The sequence below is a fragment of the Trichosurus vulpecula genome, chromosome 7, assembly GCF_011100635.1.
Source record: "Trichosurus vulpecula isolate mTriVul1 chromosome 7, mTriVul1.pri, whole genome shotgun sequence".
Taxonomy (NCBI): domain Eukaryota; kingdom Metazoa; phylum Chordata; class Mammalia; order Diprotodontia; family Phalangeridae; genus Trichosurus; species Trichosurus vulpecula.
The window spans coordinates 191,013,255-191,027,747 of NC_050579.1; the positions used below are offsets into that span (position 1 = coordinate 191,013,255).

At 38.6% G+C, this 14,493-nt stretch overlaps 1 protein-coding gene across 1 annotated transcript in view; it reads left to right on the forward strand.

Annotated features, from left to right (window-relative positions):
- Positions 1 to 9,382, forward strand: part of ME1 (malic enzyme 1) — a 290,382-nt gene extending 281,000 nt beyond the window's left edge. Inside the window, exons 13-14 of the mRNA XM_036766983.1 lie at positions 5,296 to 5,394; positions 7,572 to 9,382. Coding sequence (XP_036622878.1) covers positions 5,296 to 5,394; positions 7,572 to 7,742 — 270 coding nt within the window. The 3' untranslated portion in view covers positions 7,743 to 9,382. The remainder of the gene's footprint in view (positions 1 to 5,295; positions 5,395 to 7,571) is intronic.
- The last annotated feature ends 5,111 nt before the right edge of the window (positions 9,383 to 14,493 follow it).

Below are 14,493 nucleotides of genomic sequence, written 5' to 3' on the forward strand. Positions count from 1 at the left end.
ATATTTCACAAACTAGAACTATGAAGAAGTAAGTTATTAACTTAAGATTTCCCTACAACTACAAATCATAATTAAACTGAGTTAAATCAAAATCAGTAACCATTATATTTCTTATCATGTAAAATGCTATTATGAATAGAAACTATATTTGCATAAGTCGTTCTGTATTCAGTAGCCTTCCCTTCCCAGAGCAAAAAAGTTAGAGTGGCTGAAATTGCCCTGTGCCAGTAGACAGCTGGAAGAAAGAGTTTTCCACCCCTGGCTTTTCCTGAATTGCCCTGGGAGTATGGTATCTGTTGTTTTGAGGTTCCTTTAGCCCAGAAAAGGTTATTAAATATGACCAGATGTTAAAATGCAAAATAATCTTTTCCATGCTTTTCTTACATTAAGGAAAATAGAGTCATTGTCTGTTTATAACAATTCTTCTACTGGAAAAAAAAAAGTAGATTTTTAGAGTGCTGTAATCAGGTTTTTGTTTTTTTTTTTATCCTAAATCACTCTGGCTCCCTCTAGTGATGGTTTGCTTGAATGCCCAAACGTGATGCCCCTAAAAAGAGGTGGTAATAATTAATACCCAAAAGTACTAAGTTAAAATAAACCATTATGTGGATCTCATTAGATCCCTAAGGTCCTGCTTTACCTTTTCATCTCTGTTTCTGTCTCATATTTTCTCTACCCCCCACTGCACTCTGCTGCCTTTGACACTACTGACCAAGTCTAGTTAGAAACCACCCTCTCTTCTATAATACAATACAGTCCCAGATTGGACCCTATTTTGCTGATCATTGTATGGGCTCCTCTTCCTTTTCCCACCTCTTAACTGTGGGTATTCTACAAGACTGAATCCTGGGTCCTTTTCTGAAATCTCATTCATTCTCATGGCCTTATCCATTACATTCATACTGGTGATATCTCTATATAGTCATATCTTTTCATCTGTGGATATTTCCAAATGAATGTTGTACATTTACTTCAAACTTATCCAAAGCCAAACTCCCCATCTTCCTCCAAAACTGGTTCCCACTCTCAGTCTTCCAGTCTGTCAGTAGTACTACCACTGTCTAAGGATCCAAACCTTAGAAATCTCATGAATTCCTCTTTAATCTTGTCAGCTCTTTTTTTCAGAATTTCTTCTTTTAGGCTTTCTTTTCCATTCACACTGCTACCGTCTAGGCCCACATCATCTTCCTGCTGGATTGCTCAGACACCTAATATTTCCTTGCCAACAGTTTCCCTTTGTCCAATCCGTTCAACATTCCACCTTTAAGTCTAGTCTTCCTGAAACAGTGTTTTTCCCACATCACCTACTCAAGAATCTACATCTCCACATCCCTACTATTAAGCCTAAATACCCAGTCTTGGCAATCAAAGCTGCCCTCAGTATTCTGGCCCCTATGCTATAAGTGACCCTATTTTACTTCCCAGTGTTTATCTAAATATATTTTCCATTCAGGCCAATTCCCTTCCTGTACCCTAAACATCCCATGTTCACTGAGGTGGTAAAGGGTAATGGAAAGTCAGAACACTAGATAACAAGCTGTAACACCTGGATCTGCCTGCTAAAGGGTTGGATGACTGACTAGCTGTGTGAGCTTTATCTATAAAATGATGTGGTTATGATTCTGCTATTCCTTCTGTACCTTCAGTTATGTGATTTGCCTTCATAGGAGTGGGAAAAGAGAGGAATTGTCTCTTCCCGCCCCATCCCCACATGGACATACCTTCATCTAGCCTATATCAACCTTTACAGCAAACTTAACAAAGCCCCCAGGTCAAGGCCTGACTTCTCCTTTGAGTCTTCCCTGGCATGTGTAGCCCTGCCCTGTTCTTTTGTTTCTGCCTACCTTATTCTTTATATTACACATTTTTAGTACTTAGAACCTGTTTTGAATTATCTTCCAATTGCTACATGTAAATCTCAAACTAACAGTAAGTTTCTTAAAAGCTAGAAACATCATGCTAATGTGCTTCTTTTGCATCTCCCATAGAATACAGGACAACGCTGAGTGCATGTAGTAGGTGTTCAGTAGATTCTTAATGAATTCTATTAAAATTATTCATTCTTTTGGTACCTATTATGTAGAAATGCCAAAGAAGCACTCACTCCCTGGTAGGGCCCCAGGAAAGAAGCAACTCATCTTTGTTAGGAGTTATTTATCTCAAAGTTAACAAAGGAAGACCTTTCTGAAATGTTCTGTAGGAGTTCTGCATTTATACCTGATAGGTTGTTTCACATGTATTCTGCGTATATTAAAGGCAGGTAGGTGGCACAGTGGATATAGCTCTAAGCCTGGAATCAGGAAAGTTTCCATTCAGATTGGGGCTCAAACTGCTTAGCACAGTGCCCAGCACATAGCAGGCTCTACATAAATGCTTATTTATTCCCTTCCCTCCCTATTAGATGCTCATTTTACAGACATGATGAACCATGCTGTGCTTTGGCAGCAGTTTAATAGTCAGTGTTTCTGGATACCGTGTCATATCACCAGAAATTTGTTAGATGAATGGTAAATTAATGGTATGTGCTTGGCACAAAATAATTATAAGAAGTATATATCATACTAATTGAAGATATAAAAAGTAGAATATGCTTTGTGACCTTGGGCAAGTCACTTAACCCCAATTGTCCTGCCAAAAAGCAACAAAAAAAAAAAAAAAAAAAAAAGTAGAATATGATAACAAGTTCCCCCAGCAGGCTGTCGAATTTATCCTCTATCTCCCTTTTCCGTTTCTGCCATCCCTCATTACACATGTCCTGAAGTATTGTGTAACAGTGATGCTGGCCACTGAATGTTCCGTCCTGGGAATATGTGTGTTTGGTTAGACTGCTTCCTTCAGTCAGTCCGCCAGCATTTATTAAGTCTTGACTTTACGCCAGGCACTGTGTTGAGCTCTGGAGATTCAGAAAAAGGCAAAAACATGGTTTCTGCCCTCAAAGAGCTCATAGTCAAGTGGGAGACAGCATGCATTTAAATATGCACATTTAAGATATATACACTGTAAATCTGTATAAATGGAAGGTAATCTCAGCAGGAAAACACTTGAAGGGGAGTGGCAGGGATCAGGAGGGATTGGGAAAGGCCTCCTATAGAGGATAGAATTTGAGTTTCGTCTTCAAGGAAGCCAGGTAGAGGTGAGGAGGAGGAGCATTAAGGGCATGAGCTTCCTCTTAGTCGAGAACAGGATCCCTCTGTTACACATCATTAGGCCCCTCCAAAAGCAGGCGTGCTCCCAGTACTTAGCCTACATTGGCCTCTGTTACAATTGAAGCCTCCTCACTGATTTTTACCTCTTTGTGAAGGTTCTCCCACTTTCACAATTTGTCTGAAAGATTACATCCAAATTAACACAAAATTATACCACTCCCTGCCTCAAAATCTTCAGTGTTTTTCCATTGTCTACAGAATTAATTTTAGTGTCTTAGCCAAGAATTTAAGACCATCCTTATCCAGCTCAACTCACTTCTCTAGCCTTATCTCCCACTCTTTCCCTGGACAAAATCTAAACTCTAGCCAAAATAGATGAGCTTTGTCACCTCCGTGTGAATTGTTCTTTCATCCGTCTCTTCTGAATCCTGCACAGCCAACAAAGTCTAGCTCAAACAACCCCCACTTCATGAGTCTTTCCCTGACTCCCACCCCCAACATAAAAGACAAATCCTTACACTTCTCATCGCGTTTATCACGTCCTCCTTGTCGTTCAGCTGCGCCCAGCTCTTTGTGCTGTCCATGGGGTTTTCTTAGCAGAGATACTGGCGGGCTTTGCCATTTCCTTCTCCTGTGGATCAAGGCAAACAGAGGCGAAGCGACTTGTCCAGGGTCACACAGCTAGTTTAGTATCTCCAGGCCCAGCGCTCTATCCACTGAGTCCTCTAGCTGCTTCCTGTCGTGTCCTACCTTGTGTTAAATTTTAGTGTACTTCTCCTATTACCTTACTACGTCATATGTCCCTTGGGGGGTAGGGATTGTACCTTAATCAGTTTGCATGAGTTCATACAAGTCTTTCTAAGTGTCTCTGAAATTGTTCCTTTCAATTTCTTGTGTGCCTTAATCATTTTTGTGTGCCCCAACCAGGATTTCATACCATCCCTTCTACTCAGCAGCAACACTATGAATATTTGTTGGAAGATTGAAATCTATAACGTAGTGTAGTGTTCCTCTTTGAATCAACCTTTTTGGCCCTCTTGTTAGCCTTCCTGACCTCCTCTTTACACCCTGGACACCTCCCAGAGATTCTACTCACTTGGGGACAGATCCTTACCTTTATGCCACCCTGTGGACCAGCCCTCTGTTCCATTCCCCTTGTGCTTCAGTTAGCTCACGTGACCCAGAAAGCTGCCATTCTCTGTGGACTCTAAACTTTTTTGATTACCTGTCCTTATCAGTGTAAAAAAAAAAAAGAGCGTGTACCTCTAGTATTTCTGTATCTATTTATAAGTTATATGCACATACTAGTATATGAGTAATTAATAAAACACATAGTTTGAAATGGAAAAAAGATGAGACAAAGATGAAATCATATTTTAAATTATTGATTCACAGTACAAAAACCTTTTTGTTCTTGTTTTTAAAATTAATTGTGATTTTTTATAAAAACTATTAATGACCTGTTAATATGATTAATTATTAATAATATATGTGTTCTGTATTGCTGAGTATGATTGGTTAATTTTGAAAATTTGAATTTAACACTTTGTAGTGCTAAACGTACAGCAATTTCTGTAGTTCGTGTACCAGCTATCAGAATGAAGGTGATCCCAGTCTTCCCACTTACAGACTGCATTTAAGTATAGTTGATTTCCTTTGTAATTCTATGTACTTCGTATTACATATTTAAAACATTACTCTAAAAAAGAGTTCATAGTCTTCACCAGACTACAGAGGGGGTCCATGACACAACAGAGGTTAAGAACCCCTGTTATAGAACCTCTAGCTAGCATATCTGTTCTTTTTTGTCTAGTTTAATCAGTAAATGTTCCTTATGTTAGATTACTGTTTGGAAATTCAAAAAGATATTAAGTTGTACCAAAAAATTAGTTTATGCAATATTATTCATGTGAAGTAAGTTGCTATTCCCAAGCTTCTCCCACCCCTACCTCATACTGTTGTAATAAAGACCTAGTTTAGGAGCTGAAATGTTAGGGATTATTATTTGCTAGTATTGGTATTATTCCCAGCACCACATCTTCAAGTCTTTGACACATAGTAAGCACTTGGCTTTTACAGAATTCCCACTATGGATCACAAATTACATTGGATGGCTTAAAGTTTAACTTTTTTTCCATTCTATTTTTAGGTTATAGCTCAGGAAGTGTCAGATCAACATTTGGAAGAGGGTCGTCTATATCCTCCTTTGAATACCATTCAAAATGTGTCCTTGAAAATTGCAGTGAAGGTAAAACTTCTCCTTTTGCATTCCCCTTCTTAAATTTAAATCTTATTGTCTCTGTCTGTGTGTGTGTGTCTGTCTGTCTGTCTGTCTGTCTGTCTCTCTCTCTCTCTCTGATGTGCGTGCGCGCACACACACTCATTCTGAAGTACTGCAAATTAACCCTTTATTCTCTCTCAACCCTATATCTAATCAGTTGCCAAGTCTGTCCATTCTTCCAGCACCTCTTAGTTTTATCCCTTTCTCCCCACTCACAGCCACCTCCCTAGTTTCTTTACCTCTTACTTGAATGGTTGTTAACAACTTCCTAAATTGATCTCCCTTGCGTCTATTCTTTATTCTTTCCCATCCATATAGATGCTAAAATAATGTTCCTTATGAACTAGTCTGACTATGTCACTGTTATACTCAAGAATCATCAGTGGCTCCTTTTTTCTCTAGGATAAATACAAATCCATCACCCTAACACTTACTGTCCTGAACAATATGGCACCAGCCTCCTTTCCTTTTGTTTAATTTTTCAACTTTAAAGAAATGATCACACATTTTCTCTTCCTACCGACTCCCTCTCTTCTCCATTGGAGGGTTTTTGGGTGGTGTGGAAACAGATCTTTGTAACAATATGCACGGTCAAGCAAAACAAATTCCCACAGTGACCACGTCCAAAAACACGAGTCTCATTCTGTGTCTTGATTCCATCGCCTTTCAGGAGAGTGTACTTCATGTCATCAGTCTTCTGGAGTCAAGAGCAATCTCTGCATTAGTTAGAGTTCTTAAGTCTGTCTTTATTGGTATCATTATATAAATTGTTCTTCCTGGTTCTGCTCACTTTGTATCGGTTCATACAAATCTTTCCAAGTTCCTCTGAAACTGTCCATGATATTATTTCTTATAGCACAATAATATTAAATTATACTCATATGTTATAATTTGGTGAGCCATTCCCTAATTCATAGACAATCCCATAGTTTCCAGTTCTTTATCACTACAGAAAGAGTTTCTGTGAACATTTTTGCATACATGGTTCCCTGTCATCTTTCCTTGATGTCTTTGGGTTATAGGCCTAGTAGCAGAATCATCGGGTCAAAGGGTATGCACAATTTAGTGACTTCTTTTGAATTCCTCCTGTTCTTAACATTGGACTGTTTACCAGTTGGGGAGTGGCTATTGTTCTTATAGATTCAGTTATCTTGAAAATGTGGCCTTTATCAGAGCAACTTGCTGCAAAGATTTTCCCCCCCAGATAATTGTTTCCCTTCTAATCTTAGCTGCACTGGTTTTGTACCTTTTTTTTTTAATTTCACAATCAAAATGATCTGATTTATCTTATCTAATCCTCTCTCTTCATTATTTAGCCATGAGCCCTTTGCCTCTACATGGAGCTGAATCTCATCCTCCCTTTCCAGTCTTGGGCTGCAGCGCTGCCTTTCCTGCACTCTTAGGTTCCTTCCAAACTATTCTACTTGATACTCAATATCCCATCTTCCATCTCCATCCTTTTGTACAGGGCTGGCCTCCAGAACCTGTAATGTACTTCATCCTTACATCCACCTCTTAGAACCTTTATATTTAAGGTTTGGTTAGCCACTACCTCCTACTTTAAGCCTTTACTGACCCCTCCCCCCCCATCATTTGTTGGTGTTCTCTCCTTCCTCAAATCATCTTGTATTTAATTATTTCTGTACATGGTGGTTCTGCCCCTCCTTCTGCATCTTGCCCCACAAGCCCCCTATGTAACCTCCGTGAGGGCAGGGATTTTTTTTATCTTGTTTTCCTTTCCTGAGCACCAAAGAAAGGCACCTTGCACATACCAGAGAGTTAACAAATGCTTGTGGAATTGAATTAGGTGAGTAGCCAGTTATATTGGGAGTCTTCTTTAAAATTAACTCAGTTACCAGCAGAAATAGGTGCATATCTGTGTGCATACCTGTCTCATTTTTAATAATGAGCTCAGGCCCTCTAAATCATGTTGAGCCCACTAAGTCATACATAAATTTGTAGAGAGGTTTACTCATTTGCAAGTCTGAAAGAATATTAAAGATTCTCACATGAAAGTTAATAAGCATAATACCTACTAATTCCAGTAGGTATTGCTCCTTCTGCTATATGCCATGCAACTAGCTACTCCTTTGTATTCAATATGTTTATTAAAGTATAAATGTATGCTTTATTATATTTTCCAGATTGTGGAAGAAGCCTACCTTGATAAATCAGCCACTGTCTACCCTGAGCCCCAGGATAAGGAAGCATTCATCCGATCTAAGGTTTACAGCACTGATTATGACCAGATTCGACCTGACTGTTACCCTTGGCCTAAGGAGGCAATGAAAATACAGACTCTAAATCAGTTCTAGAAACAGAGTACAGCAGTAAATATTTGTGGCTCTATTAATGGCGTCTTGAAGTTTTTTTGCTTTGTCAAAGATGAACACTTTTTATGATTGAAAAAGTGCTCAAATTAAGATATAATTTTTGTTTATTAACGTTGTAGTTTAATTATTTCTTGATTGATTGGCGGTCATTAATCCAGCTTGGGATAAACAGTCCTTTGGACAATAGTCCTGTATTTGCATTGTTTGTTCGTATTTTCAATATTAATCTTTCTGTTCCAAGTTCTTTTTAAAAGTTGTTGTTCCTACTGAAAATCTCATAATTTTTACATAGCACACTGAATAGTAACACTAAAATTATAAATAAATAAAGCAACTTTAAAATATGTGATTCTTTTGTTAACCATTTCGTTAAGCTGTACTTTTTTACAAGAATGATAAGTTTTGGGAACAGAGCCTTTATACTTACAACATAAACTACAATGTCGGTATCTTTGCAGTTTCTAAAGAAAGTGACTTCTCAGGTTTTCATCAATAGCCCTTGATTATGTTGGTTCAATTTATGCAACTGATTAAAAAATTTTTTAGAAGGCTCAATCAATCCTGTTTACAATGCTTTGTACAACTTCATGTTTGTTTATTTCCTTTCCATCATCCACCTTACGCAGTAACACTCCATTTTATCCACTGCATTCCCTGCAGAGAACTTCAGCACCTCCTTAGGCACACCTTCGGGCTCTGCAGCTACAGCTTTGGGGAAAGGGACCACGCCCCTGTTTCCAATGGAGGCCCATTCCCATTCTTTGTGGTATGGCAACCAGAGAGAAAGGAAGCAGAAAAAGAGAGGTTAACAAGACCCCTGGGTCTGAGTCTAACCTCAGTACCTGTAACAAGGTGTCTTGCTGCCATGGCTCACTTGCCATAGTTCCAAACTAGCCGACCGGGTCGTTCCCTCTTTTCCGTTATCGACTATAATGCTTCTCCATTGTTAACTCAGGTAATTAAGAATTAGCTGTATTGCACTAAAATAATCTACCTCTGCACTTCAGAGGGAAATTATAAGTGAAAAATTTATATTACAATATTCCCAATAAGTCACCTTTATCTTTTTTTAGTTATATTCTACAAGAAATAGTCTTGCATCAAATCTAAACCATCATTTTAAAGTTACCATGACAACTGTAGAAGAGTATATCACGGATGCTGAAATGAGTGTGATAAAGGGTTTTACTTTAATAGTCAGCAATTGAGCCAGTTCTCAAGCTCAGGTTTAACAATCATTTATTATTTATCTATAGAATTATTTTATTAAGAAATTTTCTTCCTTTTGAGGTAATACTTCTGAAGATTTACTTCAAGGTAAAATGTACTAGGAAAAAAATATTTTTGGCAGAGTTGAAGACCATACCAAATTTCGTTTTTAGGGACTAAATGGAGTGGTAGTGGTGGAAGTAGCAGTTTTGAGGGTACAAGTCAACAGAGAGAGTTGTCTCCATGTCATTGTTTTCGGAAAGTATCAGGATGAATTTCATAACTCTTGTCTATTTCCATGTTTTCTTATAGTTCTAATAAAACCTATTTACCTATGCAAAAGATTGTAATGAACTGTTAAAAATGTAAGTGCTTAACTAAAGAGTGGATTAATAAAATAATAAGATGCCCATGACCTTTATTTTCTTTTTTTAAGCGATTTCTATAAGTACATCATAAATTGATAATGTTATGGCCTTGTGTTACTTAATATCATAGTTTTTTTAAAAAAAACTTTAAATTTTATTATGAACTGGCAACAAATATAATTTTTTATTATTAGATTATCATGTACCTCTTCACTTCACAAGAAAAACTGAGAACATGAAAACGTTAAAATAAAGGAGGGTATTATATAGCTGTAGTAACCAGTCTTGGCCCTGGAGAAAAGATGAGGAAATCCACCTCCTTTCTTTCCTTGGAGGAGACCATGACTGCAGTATGTCTCATATGTTATCAGCTATGGAGGCTGTGTTGGTTTTGCTTAACTGTTTTTCTTTGATACTAGGGAGTAAGTCACTGGGGGTGAAATATATATTTGGAAATTATTATAATGTAGGAAAAGTCAGTAAGATCTCAATTTTAAAAGATAAAAATAGGTGACAAGACATTTAAATTAATGTTTTTCAATTAGTAATATAGGATTTTTTTGTAGCTCATGCAAGAACCACAAAGGCGACTTGGGCAGAAGTTATGAAAAGAATAAGAGGACAGACCATTCCTCTTGGGGAGTTGACCCCAGAACACCACAAGGCTACATACAGTAACAGCAACTTATTTAATATATTATTTAAATGGGCTTTTCAGGCATGTTTTGCCCACCTTCCACCCCCCAGGAAGCAGGCCATCTTGGTAGCTTCCTATTTTAACTAATTTTCTTGATAACTAGGTGCTAAGTTATGAAGTTTTTTCACATTCAATGTCTGAACTGGTAATAGGAATAGAATGGTGGCCCTTGCAGCAAAGAGAAATGCTTTGAGGGCACAGGCTGAAAGGTGGCTTGTAATAAACCACTCCCTTTCCCAAACCTGCAGAATATCATCTTAGAACTGAAAGGGAAAACTAAAAATAAAAAATAAATTAAAAAAAAAGAATTGCAAAGGACCTTCATACCCTAGTCCAACTCTTTCATTTAAAAGAAAAGAAAACTGAGACCACACAAGGGGAAAGTAATTTGTGGACGGTCGCAAAGGAGGGTTTTTTTTAAGCCCATGCTGAAATTGAGGCTGAGCCAAGGTAAAGAAAAGGACCCCAAATCTCATAGACTTAGAGCTGGAAAAGACTGTGGAGATAACCTTCATTTCAATTCAACCCCCTTCACTTAAGAGAGGAGGAAACATCCAAATTTAATCAGAACACAGACTAGAACCCAGGTCTGCTGGGTCCCAGGAGCAGAGCACTTGCAACCAAGTGGTTGAAATGCATCCTTCACTCCACAGTGCTCAGCAGAGCATGAAATTCCGGCTTTATGAAGGACTCAGAAGAAGGGGCTGGTCCCAAAGTCAAATCGAACTTGCTTTTTCTCAGCAAGAAAGTTTGCAAAGCTAAGAGGGAAAGTAAAAATTTCCAGGGCTGAAGGGGTCTTACTTCCCCTCCCCCAAGAATCTCTTCTGTCTCTTCCCCTCCACCCCCCAAAGAAAGTATTGAAAAGAGGCTTGGGCCTGGGGGCACGCCTGTGCTAGCCCCAACTCAGCACCCTCCAGCTCACAGAGCAGTCCAGAGCATCCTTTCCCTCCCTTCTCCCTGACCAGAGGTGGAGGCCTAGACCCATCATCCTGATGTACCTTTCTCCCTTGCCTATCACCCACAGTCTGTTATTACACTTCCTCCCCCCACCCCTGCTGCCTCACAGTGGAAGGAACATGGTCTCCCTTCACCCCTCCAAACTCCAGAAACAGTCAAACTAACTGGATAGAACTGACCAGGAAGTTGGAGGACTATCAATCCCATTCTGTAAGACTCTCCTCCCCACCCCATCTCCTTCAAGAAATACAAGTGCTTTTAAGGTGGCAAACTTGCTGGCCCCTGGGCAAAGCCCAAGAAACCTGGGTTATGGCTCTACTGAGCCATTTTATGGAGTCCTGAACCAGTGGGAACTTAGCCGACTGCTTGGGCTTATCCAAGCTTCCTCAGTTGAAATGGACCTCTGGTATTCTCACTGTGCACCATACCCCAGAGTGCTCAAAGACCACAGGAGCTAAAGCAGGATCAGCCACTGAAAGCTGCCCCACTTGCCTTAGCCTTAAGGGCTCAGTTAAAGTATTTGTCCTGAGAAAGTTCAGCCCAACCCTTGACAGATAGTTATGCTTTATTTCTCTAATCCATCTGCATTACTTCCTCTTACTGTTTACTTGTTCTAAGAAGGGTGTACACTCTCAACTTCCAAATCATATTATCAATGTTTTCACTATATATCATCTTGAATTCCAAACTGTAACATCAGCAATGCCTATAGAGTATTCTATCCAAAGATCTCCCTTTGTTTCTAGATGAAGCTGCCAAATCTTGTGTGATCTTGACTATAGCTCCTTGGTTCTTGAACCTCCTCCTTCTATATGTCATAGTATTATTTCTTTGATGTGGGAGCTTTGGAGTTTGGCTATTGCATTTTTGGTGCTTTTTCTTTTCGAGTTTTAGTGGATTATTTTTATCTTCATCTTGTCCTGTAGTTCTAATAGATCTAGGGAGTTTTCATGTGTGACTTCTTAAAATATAGTGTCCAGAATTTTTTTTAATAATTATTAATCCCAAAGGATTAAGGATGGAGCATATCTGCCTCCAGAGAAAGAACCGATATTGTCTGAACACAGACTGAAGAGTACTGTTTTTCACTTTCTTTTATTTAATTCGAGTGTTCTTGTATAAAATGACCAACGTGGAAATGTTTTACATGATTGCACATGTAAAACCTATATTTGATTGCTTACTGTCACCAAGGGGCATGAGGGAGAGAGGAATGGGATTTGGAACAGAAAACTTCAAAAAGAAAACAAATATTAAAAAAAAAAGTTTTTTAACATGCAACTGGGGGAGAAATAAAACATATTAGTAAAAAAATTAATAGGAAAAATAATTATTATTTTCAGGAAATCCATTTACCCTTAAATGATCTTTCCTTGACTTATTTTCCAGGTCAGCTGTTTTTTTTTTTTTAATATATGTCAGCTATCCTACATTTTTTCTATATTTTCAACTCTGATTTTTTTATCTAATATTTCTTGTCTTATGGAGCCAGTGATTTCTGTTTGTTCTATTCTTGTTTTCAGGGAGTCCATTATCGGGTAAGGTTTGCCACTTTCTTATCTAAGCCATTTATTTTCTTTCAAATTCTTTCCTCTAGAGCTATTATTTGATTTTTTTTTTAAAGTTCTTGCTTCATTTTTTCTAAATATTCATGTAATCCTTGTGAAAAATTAATTTTTTTTCTTTTAGTGTCTACTTGTAATTGTTAGTTTTTCATTCCTTTTGGGGTATCTATAGATTTACAATAATTTTTCTAATACTTATCAGTGTTTTCTTTGATTTATTCTTTTTTATTTGTACAGTTTTAGTTCCTGAATTGAGGCTTAATGCCAGGGCTCCCTGTGCTCCCTGGGTTCCTATATTGATTGCTTCCTCCCATGGTTAGGTTCCCCTTGATCTTTGAGCTTCAGAGTGTAATGAATATTCATTCTTTGGCCTCATTTTCTTAGTATGAGGCCTAATACATTTCCCCCTGGAGTCTAGAACTACACTGAGCTGGTGGTATCTCAGCTTGAGCCCCTACTAGATGTGTTTCCCTTACTGTTAGGTGCCAGCAAGTTGCACTCCAGTTTCATTCAACCACTTAATATCAAATAGCTTTTTCAAAGGAATGTTTATTTCAAAGATACGTGGCAATAAATGTGCAAACATCCGTCTCCCCACTATATTCTAACCCATGTTGGTCTCTGGGGAAAGTGAGTTCAAACTTAGATCACTTCCTACATAATATTCAACGAATTCATGCCCGGATGAGGCATGACTGCCAAATGAATCAATCCTTCTTCCTCAGGCATCACCACTAGGCTAGTTATAAAACCCAGTAGGAATTCAGACTCCTAGACTACCCGAGGCTGCTTTACCTGACCTTTTGACACGAGGTCCCATCCTCTGGAGATAGCATCTTCACTGAAAGCAAAAAATAGGCTAAATGCTGAGGCAAGCAAAGAATGAGGCCTGTGGTCAGAAGGCCAAATGGTCTTTGGGAAGTAGAAGACCCAAAGGGCTGTCTTCCTTGTCTCGCCTCTCGCCAGATACAAACAGCAAAGGGGTCAAACCAAGACCACAGGCAGGGAATTGCCAAGACCAACTAAGGCCTTTGGAAGGCACCTTCAGATCTGGCTAAACAGTGAAAAAAGGTTTCTCCTAATGTAGCTAGCAGACTAGAGCCAGTCACAGAAAGTCTATATATGGCTCCATTATATGTCCACACAGATCTTACGGAAACATGATCTCCACGTTCTGCCATGTAGGAAGGTGCTATTAGAGGGGTTTGCATACGTGCCCATGCCCATTACAAGAATGCTTGATCTTTAGGACCTTCTATGACATCTCTGGACTGAACACTGCACATCACATCCCAGAGCCCTAGAACCTAAGATTTCTTGGTCTTTGGGCTACAGCCCCCTACTGGTCATTCCCTGAGGGTCCAACATCCCCACCCTGGGGCTTTATAGTGAATTGAGCAAGTCACTTAATGCTGTTTGCCTCCATTTCCTCATCTGTAAAACAAGCTATAGAATAAAGTGGCAAACCACTCCAGTATCTTTGCTAAGAAAACCCTGAATGAGGTCGCAAAGAGTCAGACACAATAAGAATAACAAATTATCTTGGATACGAAACCCTTATCATAGAAATTTGATTCAAAGACTTTTTTTTCCCATTCAATCCCTTCCCTTCTTATCCTAGGGTGCATTAATTTTGTCTGTGCAAAAGCCTTTCACTTTCAAGTAATCAAAGTTATCTATTTTATCTTTTGCAATTGCCTCTATCTCTTGCTTGGTGAAGAACACATCTCCTGCCCACAGCTGTGAGATGCATATAATCTGTTTCTCTTTTAATTGTTTTATAGTATGGTCTTTAATATTAAGCTTGCATATCCATTTAAAACATATTGTGGAATTTGTTGTAAGTGTTGGTCTAAGCCTAATTTCTGCCAGACTGCTTTCAAGCTTTCACATCAGTTCTTATCAAATAAGGATTTTGCAGTTTATCAAACACTAGG